At 37.1% G+C, this 13,459-nt stretch overlaps 1 protein-coding gene across 5 annotated transcripts in view; it reads right to left on the minus strand.

Annotated features, from left to right (window-relative positions):
* Positions 1-13,459, minus strand: part of LOC110116547 (UPF0505 protein C16orf62 homolog) — a 98,606-nt gene that overhangs the window by 68,521 nt on the left and 16,626 nt on the right. For all 5 annotated transcript variants that reach the window (XM_028699430.1, XM_028699434.1, XM_028699436.1 and 2 more), the window contains one exon: positions 1,388-1,484. In XM_028699430.1, the coding sequence (XP_028555263.1) occupies positions 1,388-1,484 (97 nt within the window). The remainder of the gene's footprint in view (positions 1-1,387; positions 1,485-13,459) is intronic.

Here is a 13,459-nt window from a genome sequence, read left to right on the forward strand (position 1 = left end):
AATAGCATTTATTTTTAATTAACAACATTAAATAAATTATATACTTCATTTATTATTTATGTATTATAAAAAATAATTATTAATTATTTATTTATTTATTAATAATAAATTATCTAACCATAATAATTTATAATATGAATTTAATATATAATTTATAGATATAAATTATATCTAAACATATAACATAAATTAATAATAATTTATATTAAATTTATATGTAATCTAAATTTTTGTTAAATTTGAATTAAATTTAAAGATTGAATATGTTTAAATTTAAAAGTATAGTAAATATTATTAAAGTATGAATTCAATTTATTTTTTAATCAAAATATTATATTATTACATGATTATTCCGTCATTTAAAATTTATATAAATAATTTTTATATTTATTACGTCATCTAGTTCCCCTCGATCGAACCATTGAACCCTAAACCTCTCATTCTGGTTCTATGTCCGATCTGATTTTCACAACATTGGTTTATCTATATAAGGTTCTCCTAAGATGGATGCATTAAGTGTACATTAAAGTTATGATATAATAAGCAAAGTACATATTCAAACTTATAATGTCAAGTTGGATGCAATGATTCCATTATTATACATAGTATCGATTACTAAGTAATGTTTTTGTCAAAATTATTATTTAAATGAAAGCCAAATTTCATATTTTTCTGTATAGCTTAAATATGAGAACTATCATGCATAGTGTTGCATTTTTCCTTTGAGTCATTATGGTTTAGATTACAATATACCCACTAAGCTATATATTTAGAACTCACCCCTGTTAGTTGATAAATGTTAATAAATGTTTTCAAGGAAAATCTAAGATGGTGTAAATGAACAAAAAAAGGGATATTGTTTACACAAGGAGAAAATCAGTTACTGTTAGATACTTATTGTTTCGCTATTTGTATAGAATAAATTTGAACATTCCCCTTCAAATATTATTATATGACATGTTTTGTTTCAAAATACATGTGAATGTCTTCATGATGAATGAAAAATTTTTGTTTAGTAGCTTTTTTGAGATGTTGGAAGTTATATATAAAGAAAAAAATTGGTTTCAGATTGTTATAAAAACATAGTATAGAAGGTGCATTAAGCTTCAAACATTCGTCAGACCATCTATCTCTATCTTGGTACTCCGAACTCCTAGGTTGGCATGGAAAAACTGATCTTCCTTAATGGATAGAAAAAAAAAACTAATGTTTCATGCCCCATTTAATAATCATCCATTCAAAAAAAAAACCTTAGATTTAAAAGCATTGTCATTAATTATACCGAGAAAGTAATAAGCAAAACAGTGTTACAAGAACGACATGAGAAAGTGGTGTTTAAATATGTTTAAAAAGGGAACTAAATAAGCGAAAAGTACAAGATGTTCACATGCGTGGAAGAAGTTCACGAATCGAACCAATCTTGCAAAACCAGTTATAACATGTTTCTTTAGCCTGAGAAGAAACATCAACAGAAAGAAAGCTTTCTGCAAGAATAGTTATGAAGGATATTAGAAGAACAGAACAAAATAAATAAAAAAACAAAATTAGCGCCATAACTGGTATTTGCATAAAAGTAAAAGAAATGTAATAAGTATGGGGCATTTATTTTTTAGCATATGTTTTGCATAACGATTTAAGAACACCTTTTTTCCTCCTCCATAAATAATTACAAGTAGCAATAGCAAAAGCTCCTGATTGTGTTTGAACACCAGAAGCAAAAGCTGAAACCAAATCAAAAGACAGTATCTATTTTGTAAAATATTTTATTTAACAAGAGAAAGGCAGCAGAGAACTGAATTAATCCTAGAATGCTTACTAAATTCATAAAGATGGAAAAGCATCATTTATACAGTAATATTTTGATATTAAAAATCATCCTCGTTGCCTGCATATATGACAAAGTGAAGCAAAGTTATTTGACACTAAGCTAATTCAAGAAGTTTATGTCAATTGCAATATTAGGAAAGACCTTTTTATCACAATATACAAGTTGGAAAAAAAGGAAATGATGATTGATATGTCTACAAAAATAGTCCAAATTAACCGGGGTCATCCAACAATGAAGTGGCGGTACTTCTAAATCTATATCATTGGATTGCACTAAGATCTGTGAAGACCCTCAATTAAATCCATAAAATCAAGCATAGATCTAGAGGTTTCATGGTACAATTCAAATCAAACCCAAAAAAAAACCATCCTATAGCCTGATTTAGATCTTCAACGACATAGATCTTAAAGCTAAAGGGCTATATCCATCCATCCATTAACCCAGCGCAAAAAGGTCAAGCATGGATCTCAAAGACAATTTTCTCATTTCTCAAGCATTTAATCGGTTAGAGGACAAAAATTTCTCACCCAAGAATATTTCCATCCAGCACAAATCTCAAAGTTGAGGTGCCTCCTCAATCTCCATTTGTTAGACCGGTTCAGGAGGGATTGGTCTAGCCAGTCCAGAAGGGACCAACTCTGTTCTATTCCAGGCGAAAGCCTAGTACGCTTGTTCAACCCCGGCAGTTGTTTGCCCCCCTTGGGGTGAGGTCCACGGCATAATACAAAGAGAAGAGAGGGCGGCAAGGAGAGATTTTAAAATTAGGAGGGTTGTTTTGGTATTTTGCATTTTATTGTATCCTTTAAGTAGTTGGTTTTGCCCTAGGAGAGTTAGGGTGAGGTGATGTTTTTGTTGAATTAAGTTTTCCTAAGGTGAGAAAGGGACTCTAATGGACGGCTAGGGTTTGGGAGAGCTGGACCTTCCTCTCCAATCGAAGATCAATTGTATCTTGTTTGTTTCTTCTTCTTATCATCAGTTAAAAAGTTTTTATTGTGAGATTCCAATTAGATCTCTCTTGTTTATTGTTTTGGGCTCACTGGAATTCAATTTCAGCTAAGATTTTCTCCAATTCCTAAAAGCGTTTCCTATCAGCCATCAATCCCCACAAAAGTACTAAACTACCGTCACTATGACCTCTATAAATGCCCCTTCCAAGCAAAAAGTGAATAACTTCTAACTTCACTCTCTTCCATTAAAAGACGAGGGCTCTCCTCTAGGCACTTGGTCTTTATCCCAAAATTGAAATTCTATTGAATCAATTTCAACTCTTATTCGTTCTCAAGGTCAGCCACTGACTTCAGCTTTAAAGGCTTTTTCACTGAAAAACCTTGAATTGACTTTTTTACTTTTGTTTTGCTGTTGTGTAAAAGATTTGATATCAAGCTTGAGATAGCCCATTAACCCCGATTCTATCAAATTCAAATATAGTTTACGATACATAATAATTTGACATCATTTGTGAGAAATCATCATACTACTATCAATTTGCGTAATCAAAATTAATAATGAATTCACTATACAAGGATAAACCATATCTTATAGAAGTTCAAAAAAGTTGACCCTCTCCTCCTTAGTAGGATTAGATCCTCTATCTCATTCTCATAATTATCTTGACCCCTCCTTCAAAGTATTAAAATGCAATCCAAGAATGTTCTCCTCTAGGGGAGGGGGATCTAAGCAAGTGACAAAGTGTGGTTTACAACTATTCAAAATTCCCTAGAGCAACTCTCAATGATTGATGCTCACATTAATGATTGAAGCTCACGAAGGAATGTGAGCAAATACGGTCTCCACTATCCATCCCTTTAGTCTCTAGAGTGGCTCCGATAAGTGAGGGCCAAAGAGTTACTATTACTAAATGGGGTATAGATATTATTCAACTCTCTCAAGTCTACAAAGAATACATTTTACCAAATCTTCAAAGCAAAAGATCAAATCTTTCCTGCATTTTTCCTATAAGTACAATAACAAAATTCTGACCATCTGGGCTTTCAACAACTAGAGTAAGAATAGGAAACTCAATCCCTCCAAAGGTTATATTGTAAAGACCATTTTTCTCCCAGGATCGTCCGGGACGAAGTTGGATCGTCCCGGGACGATCGGTACAGGTTGTGTTGGAATTTTGGAGACTGAGCAGTTCGTCTGGACGATAGGTGGATCGTCTGTACGAAAATGTTACAGAGCCTGATCGTCCAGGGACGATAATTAATTTCGTCTGGACGAAAATCGTCCAGAGCCCAAGTCGTCCGTGACGGTAATTAATTTCGTATGGACGAAATTCGTCCAGAGCCAAATCGTCCCAGGACAAAGCTGCGATCGTCCAGAACGATCCGTCTAGATATATATAGAAATGAGATATTTTGAAGAGAGAGAAAAGCCCAGGAGAGAGAAAATCGAAGGAAAAGAAAGGAAAAGTGATTTTTGGGCGACTCCGGTCCGTTTTCGTCCGTTGCTGTAGTTAAAGAAGTTGACCGACTCGAGGTAAGGCACATTCCGCCTTTCTCAATTTTCAGAAACGAGGATTTTGACGAGTTTTCTGTTTTGAATTTTGTTTCCGTTAGCGAATTTTGGGCATTATTTTCTTTTGACAAAGGTTTTACCGCGTAACTTTTGGTATGTCTTTGAGATGATAATTGTGCACGTTTTGAGTATTTTATGGAAGATTTTTACCGGATATTTTGGATTCTGCGGTGTTTTAATTGAACTGCAAATTATCAGGATGTTGAAAAATGTTTTGTCAGTACAATGAAAGTCTTACAATATTGTTGTGAATGTTCTGTGGTAATTTGGTAAATTTCTGAATCTGTGAGTTCTGTGTAAATTCCGTATACTGCCGTTATGCCGCTGAAATTTCGTACGCTTTCTGATCTTTCTGAATTGATTCCTTGAATGAAGTAAAGTGTTTGTGTGCTATCAAAAGGGAGTTATAAGGGGCCAGAATCCGTCGAGATTCTGTAAGTGTCAGGGAACCATAAGGAGCCAGAATCCGTCGAGATTCTGTAAGTGTCAGGGAATGGAGACATAAGGGGCCAGAATCCGTCGAGATTCTGTAAGGGTCTGGGAATCCGAAATCTGATATGTGATATGCTATCTGAAATATGATGTTTGAAATCTGAAATCTGTTATGTGACTTATCTGATCTGTTTTATGAATCATTCGATATATGTACGATTCTGGTTATTCCGTACGATTCTGTCTGTTCTGTGACTTGAAAACTTTATGATATCTGTTCTGTAATTTTCGTATGGCTATTTCTGATGGGTGTTTCTGATGATTTGGATTGGTGAGTGATGTCTTGCTGAGCTGTTAGCTCATCCTTGTTTTCTACGTGGTTTTCAGGTTCTAGGAAAGGGAAGGAAGTCGTGGATTAGCGGTCCAGAGTCTGATCTGTGATTAGGTATTTTGTACTTTTGATTTTTGTACAGTCATGGCTTATCCGTTCTGTTCTGTTCTTTCTGTCTGTAAGCCATGCACTGTATCTGTATATGATTATCTTGAGGAAAGAAAAGATAGATGAACTGCGCTGTATTTGGATGTTTGTAGTAGCTCTGTGTTTTTCTGTTTATTTAATCTCTGGAAGAAAGTCTGAAGCAAATTCCAAAACAAGATCCTGGATTTGTTGGCTCTGTCGCGGCCCGATGCGAGCGGGATCCGTCCCGGTCGGGTTGGGTCGTGACATATATACCACATGTGAAGGCCAATGGCACACCTAACACTTCATGTATGATTAAAAATGAAACAAAACAATTCTTATTTTGATCCGCGCGCCTTTTTTTCGAGATTCATGCATCGTCGCCTCAGATCCGCACCAATTTTTTTCATGTGAATTTTGTTGAGCAAAATTATAATCATTCTTGGGCATTGCCAACATTCTGAATGCAACGGTGAAGTCCATTTTGTGATTGGACGCCATTTAGGCAACATCTCACAACATTTTTGGGTGTCGGACACTGATTTTGACCATTTTCGTTGGATTTAACTTCGGGGGCTCCCTTTTAAGAAAATTCGATGCTCTGATCGTAATGATGAGGTCCATTTGGCGATCGGAGGTCGTTTGACTGCTTAAGTGACGTATCGCATCCTCCGATAGTCACTTAAAGTCTCCAATTTTGTCTCTTTTTGCATGTATTTCAATGTATGGATCAACAAATGTGGCGTACGTTTGGAGCACACCCAGTTTGTTGTAACGTTGTTGACCGTCATTTGTGGCTCTTTTCCATGCATTTAACCCTGTTATATTTGCATCTGACATATTTTCACATTCTCCGGTGCAGGAAAATGTTTCGTTGGCGACAATCTGACGATTGCCTCCTAGCGAGCCTAGTGAGGCAGCCATTTGGGAAGTTATTGACCAACATGATCCTCGAGGGGATGCTAACATCCAGGATATGCTCGAATAACACGAGGATATGTTAGAGGGAGGGACATTTTTCACGTCATTTTTGCCGGCTCCCCTTTACTTCAAGTGTGTTCTACAAATTTAGTTGCTTTTAAGGATCCAGCAATTGGGTTAGCAGTATCAAGCTGAAGTGCGTGCGGGGAGTACAAATCGATGGATAGTACAGTCAACCAGATCAACTATAGAATGTGTGATATTTTGCAGCCTGCGGCATATACTGTTGAAACAGGGCAGTCGAGACTAGACCTGTCAATATTGGACCCGACCCGAAAACCCGACCCGAAACCGACCCGGAATTTCCGGGTTTGGGTTGACCCGAACCCGAAGCGGGTCGGGTTCGGGTCCAGAAAACCGACCCGTTTGCAAAAATGGGTCGGGTTCGGGTTGACCCGACGGGTTGCCGGGTCAACCCGAAAACCCGTTTAATTTTAAAAAATTGGATTCCCACGTCATGAGTTGAGTCCCGAGGACGGCATCGCTGGCTCGCTGCACTCGCACTCGTCTCGAGCTCATGTCCCGCAGCGGGTTCGCGTGGAGTGTCACACAAAATAAAATAATATTTGTTAATTTAAAAACCCCTCATAACAGTCTGCAGTCTGCTCCCGCGATTTCCAATGCATCCAGGCGGAAAAGGACCTCTTCATGACAGCATGACTTCATACAAATTGTCATTTACATAAAACCCCTCATCTTTTCCTTTTTTTAATTGAAAAAAATACACAAATAACTAAAGTTTTTTATGTAAAGAAAATGGGTTTGTTTGTAAATATGAAAAGGCAAAAGGGGCGGAACGCAAAATTTGCACAGTAAAATCCCTGCACCTTCGGTCCTTCACTACCCCCTCCCATGTGCCTGTCGCTAGCGCAAGACAGATGTGGGGCCCACATGGAAGATTTCTTCCTGGAATATCCAAAAAAATATTTTCAAAATGTAAGTGAGGACATTCAGGGCATTCCAAGAATGCCCCCGGTAAACATTTCCCCGCCTGGAATGACGCCGGCTTCTGTTGCCGCCAGCTGCGGCTCAGTGTTCGTGCCAACCCGTCGCGGGTCGGGTCGGGTAAACCCGAACCCGAAGCGGGTCGGGTTAGGGTCTAGAAAATTGACCCGTTTTTAAAAACGGGTCGGGTCAACCCGAACCCGAATAGTACCGGGTCAGTTTCGGGTTCGACCCGAACCCGACCCGTGACTCGAAATTGACAGGTCTAGTCGAGACTACATAGCCACCATCATGTGCAGTTAGCTTCACTGGAGTGGCCACGAGATTCTCCTGTTGGAGAGATCCAGAGTCTTGTTTGCGGATATGTTCATTGGGCCAGATACGTGCAGCAGGCCCACAAACACACCTTGCACGAGGCCGAGATTTATGTGGTAGTATACACCTCCATATTTGATTATCGGCACATTCCTTCTTCTTGGGCCCGTGATTTGGAGTTCTGCGACGCTGGGAGCAACATCTGATGGGTCGGTCTAGAGGACCTAACAATTACTCTGTGGGAGTTACAGGCAGTGTCTGGGTTGCTTGTGTTCGGCCACCACTTTGAGGAATGTATTCCTCCTAACGAGTATCTTTTTTGAAGAGGACCTTCAGCAGAGGGGAAGATTAGTCCTGCCAGAGGTTTATCCTGCACTCCTTTGTCATTACCGCCAGACATATCGATCAATGGGTATGATGATACATGCTCGATCTATCATGCGAGTTCACATTTGGGTTTGCAGTTTCCTTCAGGATGGATACTTATCTCTCTATTGTGTACTGCATGATCATTTTGGTTGTGGCTTGTAGCACGAGAATCTACTTTCAGAGGAGACCACCGAGCCATTTTCTTCAGTTGGTTACTTATCCCTTGCGCTACCAGGCATTGACGAAGATTTGTTTTTTGAGAGGTTCTTGGCCACCTGGCTATGCACCTTTGTTCTCCCACTTAGAGCATGATTTATTTAATGCATCTTTCTTTTAGCAGCCAATCATCTTTCACAGGGACAGTGTCTTTCCCTGGCTCCAGTAGTGCTTGCTAAGATCTACAGGGTTCTACGCATTAATTCTAAGGCGAGTTTCATCGAGCTGCGGGACCTAGGTTTAACGTGGCATTACTTGTATGGCTGGATTCATCTGCATATTCAAGGTGCATTTTCTTGTTTGGAGTGCCATTCAAACTTCCTAGAGAGAGGATATCCCATAATCATGCAGTTGTCATAGACTTCATCCACTTTAGAGGCAAAGCGGGTATGACTCTTCTTCTTCACTTTCACTTGGTGGTGGACCATTTGTCTTTAGTTCACCAGCCAAATATTGTTGATCCATGCCTTCCGACAAGGATCCTTCTGTCAGGTTGGGTTGACTACCTCCTTTGACTAAGTAGACAAGGGATCATAATGGCTCGGGACGACAGACCCATGGGATTTTGATTGGGTCTATCATCATTTCCTCCACCATCCTCTTTCAGTGCAAGGTGGAGAATTTCTAATTTTAAATATTAAATTTTAAATACCTCAACATATTTCTACTATATGGCGGATACTACGTATCGATTTAACAACTAGTCTTAATCGAAAGTTCTCTCTCACTATCGAGAGGGGTAAGTAACTATAGGAGCTTGCGTCTATAGGAAATCTGAACTCAGTTATTAAAATCCTCGCAAAATGAGGGCAAAATCTCTGGATAATGTCATATTTAAAACCGAATCTTTCTTTTGAAAATTTGCCTCAGAACTTACTTGTTAAAACTCTCCTCAACAACCCGAAGAAGAGAAAAGAGATGTGGAGAGGTCGGGACGTGAATTTTCAAAGCCTACAGCCATTTAGCCACATCACTAACATTGCTACGTAAGCTTCAAAATCCACTGCTCAATCAATAATGACTCCTACACCTTCCAGCCTTGTTGCTTAAATTGGTGCATCAGTCACACCTCCTTTGCAATTCATCAGCCGTGTTGCATGCATCTTAACAAAGACTATAACAACCACTCCTTAGTCACACCGCTAGCTCTATTTCCTTGTCATGTGCATTTGAAGTCAGCCAGGCTTTATCAAGAAGCTTCCAAACCTCATAAATGAGTAAGGGAGAAATCAAGGAAACTCCCTTCAACACAAAGGAATATCAAGAGTGCCAAGACGAATCCTTCAAAGTTCTGTTTAGCAACATTATACCACAACATTGATTTAGAATCTCTTCTAAATTGTAGCTCTAAGGGGATGTCCTCCTTAAGTTGAGAAAGTAGTCAAAGTTGAAGGGGGGCTCAAATAAATCATACTTTTTTTTCAAAAGACTATTGCAGCACGTTGGCAAATGAAAATGAATTTTCAAGGCATTATAGTAATCAATCAAGAACCATCTCTACCACTTATCCTCACAGTTCTCTATTAAACTTCTATCTCTAGATAGAGTCGTGCATCAGCCCAAAAAGATCAAAGAAAGATTCAATCTCTATATTAACTTCTGCCTTTGCACCGTGAGTTTATTTTACAGTCACTAGTTGCACTTCTGTCCTAAGGCAGGTTCGCAAGACAACCCCAACAGGGATAAATCAATCCAAGTAGTATCTGATCTCTACAAGGCGTACATTTTTGTCTTGCAACTCAAATTTAGAATCCCTCATTGGACTTCAATCTTTAGGTAGGGTCGTATGTCAGCCTCCAAGGAGAATCAATTATAGGAGAATTTAAATCACAGCTTGATTTTCTGAATCATCACTAGAATGTATCCCAAGGCAAGTTTCCATGTCCACCTCAAACAGGCTAGATTAATCCAAAGAGGATGTGATATCTGCATCAACTCATATATTTTTGTGTTGTGACTTGATTTTACAAACCAAGACCAAAATTCTATCCCAAAGGCAGGGTGTCACATGCTTACTTTAAAAGAGTCAGATCAATCTAAAGATGACTGAACTCTATATCAACTCATATAATTGTGGGCTGCAACTTGTTTTTACACCCCCTGACTAGACAGCTACATCTGAGCAAAGTCGCAGATCAGTCCTGAAAGGGTCTGATCAATCCAAGGACGACCAATCTTTACATCAACTTATATGAGCCTGCACTACACTCGATCCTACTCGAATGCATTTGTGTTGCCAAAAAAATAATCCAAGAATAACTCAATCTTCATATCACATATCTATAATTGGACTCTATAATCTTTGGCAATGCTTCTCGATGAAAAAGATAAAGACAATGATCACATAAGGGTAAGATCGATCCTAAAGAAATCTCCTAAAATTCACAACCTTACAAAAAATAAATAGGTCCTTCACAAATTCAAGTCAACCTCATTTGAAAAAGATCACAGTTGTCAAGAAAAACTTCAATCAACAAGCTACAATAACCAATCAACGATTTCATAAAGATTCAATCACCATAACAAAGTTGCACTATAGCACAACACCTTTGTCCAATCAACTGCACAAAAAAGGCCTATGAGGATAAAAACATGAAGATTCATTTTCAAATTAGCAAAATAGTATAATAAATACAAATCATCATTATTACAAAGAATCATCAACAAAACTATAATGCACAATAACGTGACATCATCCTTCAATGACACCTTCCTCTGTATTACCTTCCTTCACATTGTCAATAGAGGTGTTCATCGTCATCTTTATAGTATCACAATACCACATGTACATGTAACAATGACCAGATATTAGACCAAGGCTTTACATCACAATGAAGGGGCATTATCAACATCATCTACACAAATTGTAAAGCTTGAATTTCAACCATAAGTAACAAGCCTTTTGTCATGCCCCAAAATCAAATTCGAAAGAAATGTCTATTTTATCATTTTAATAATCAATGATAGCTTCTAAAAATCATCTATATAATTCAATATCCAGCGAAAGTAATTAAATATCATACACATTAAAATATTTCACTATATTCATTAATCAAAACCACATTTACAATAGCTGGGAGATCACTAACAATCACTGACATATCAATAGTTCTTGATTACAAAAGAATAAAAGAAAAAAAGACAATCAAAAGAACTTGAAGATCTCAATAGTCTCACTCCACATGATATTAATCCATTCCCTGACCTGAAATCAATAAAACCGCATAATGAGCTCACAAAGCCCAACTGAAACCCAAAACTCACTAAAGCTCTCAATCTCTCAATGCAAGATCTAAGGAGATCAATATGCATGCTCATCTCAATCAATAGAATCAGTAGTATTCAATACTTAATCATCACTTGCATAATTCAACATGATTAATAACAAAGAGTGAGAATCAACACGTTTAAATTCATAAATCAACAACAGGTGCGAAAACATAAATACATTGGTAATTAATAAATCAACGCTAGCTATAGCATGAACAAACAGGAATCAATGTCATTAGTATTGTCCATCTTATTAATTATATAAAATCAGTACATGTAATGAATAGTTGCACACACACTTCTCTATCTATTTATTAATGCAATCAATGCTACAAATGCTACAATGTATAAATTGTATCGATATATGATTCAGCAAGATAAAATATTATAATTTAATGTGGTGTTTTAAATCTTTCATCTGTATTCATTGTATCATTATATCTCTTTATTATCATTATATTTATTATTATTATTAGTACAAGTGACTTTCAATAAATCATTAAAAGTCATGGTCATCGTAATCAGTCATTAATTATAATATTAATTACCATCCTTCCTTGCTTATAGTCATGTACTACATTTATTTCATATCAATTTTATCAATCTCTCTTTCATACATGAAATGCTAAAATTTATAAATTCAGGAAAATCTATATAATAATTGTTAGCTTCAAAAAATCATAACTTTCATTTCAATCGGTGAAATTCAATAATATTGCAATCAAAATATTAATAAAATATGAAAATTCACATGGTAAAAGTACAGTAAATCAGGAAAAATTGTATTTTTTATCGATTTGAGAGAGATTAAATTAGTCAAACTCGAAAACAATGAAAACTAAGGTGAGATTCAGGTTACTTACAATGATTAGAAGATTTTTCTTAACTGAAGCAACAGACGAAAACGATCAAAATCCGCTTTTTCTCTATTTTTCCTCTCCCATTCCTCGCCCTTCTCCCTTTTCTTCCCGAGCAAGCCACGACGTTGGGGGAGGAAATGGCTTAGGATTTACGAATTAGGGTTATATATATAATGTTGTGGCCTAGCATCACAGTGCTCCGCCGTAACGCTGCAGCACCGCATATTGAATTTAGAATTACTGTTGAATAGATCGAGGCTTCATTGTCGCGGCAGCGATTTCTAGCACCGCTATGCTATCAGGCCTAACACTGCAGTGCTAGCAAGCATAATGCCAAAGCGCTCTAGTCAAACATAAATTCAAGTTTTCACTTTAAAATATTTTTTTATATTTTAGGTCAGTACATCTTTCAAGAAGATCAAGTAAACCTAAATTAGTAAAGCTTCCAATTTTGTTTGATCACCATATTAGTTTTGGGAATGATTTCATGCTTAATTAATTATAATATTTTCCCGCCAAATCAATGCATGGTAAGCTAAGGGAAAAAAATGGAAATTATTTTGTTTTCATTCACTTTCTTTATTGAGACGGTTAATCCATTGCACTTCTTTTTCCTATTTTATTCTACATGTTTAAGCCTATAAATAGGCCGGCCTCCTGTACTATTTTCATTACTAAGGGAGTTAGAATGTTATTTTGCTTAAATGCAAAGTGCATGCCAGTTATAGTGACCAGTGCAAGTCAATGGAGTTATGGTGAGCTCCATAATTACCCTCCCCTTCTCCACTTTCCTAGCTCTTCTGTTCTCCCTCAATCCTAGCCTCTAATAGACCTATTATCATTCCAACATTTACATACCTAACCTAGAGGCCAACATTTCCCTGCATTCAAAACATTAATCATCTCCCTCCTCAAATTCCCTCAAAATTCATCCCCCACGCAAACCAACCTATGCCATATTTGACTCATAATTCACCCCAAACCCATACAATCTTATGACACATTAAACCCTAACTACATCTGAGCCCGTCCCAACCTAAAACTCTACCAAACTAAATCCCAACATCCCCTTGTCCAAGCAACATGCAAACCATAACACAACCCTACTTTCCAAATATAGCTATTTTCCATATTTGCAACCCACCACCAACCTTTAAGAAAGCTTTCTCTCAAGATCCTCGTCACCATTTTCATCACTTCCTCTGCTTCACTAATTCAATCTAAATTCAAAACTTGATAATCAATATAGATTCTCCCCACTCC

Source organism: Dendrobium catenatum, unplaced genomic scaffold, assembly GCF_001605985.2.
Source record: "Dendrobium catenatum unplaced genomic scaffold, ASM160598v2 fragScaff_scaffold_133, whole genome shotgun sequence".
In the NCBI taxonomy this organism is placed as follows: Eukaryota; Viridiplantae; Streptophyta; class Magnoliopsida; order Asparagales; family Orchidaceae; genus Dendrobium; species Dendrobium catenatum.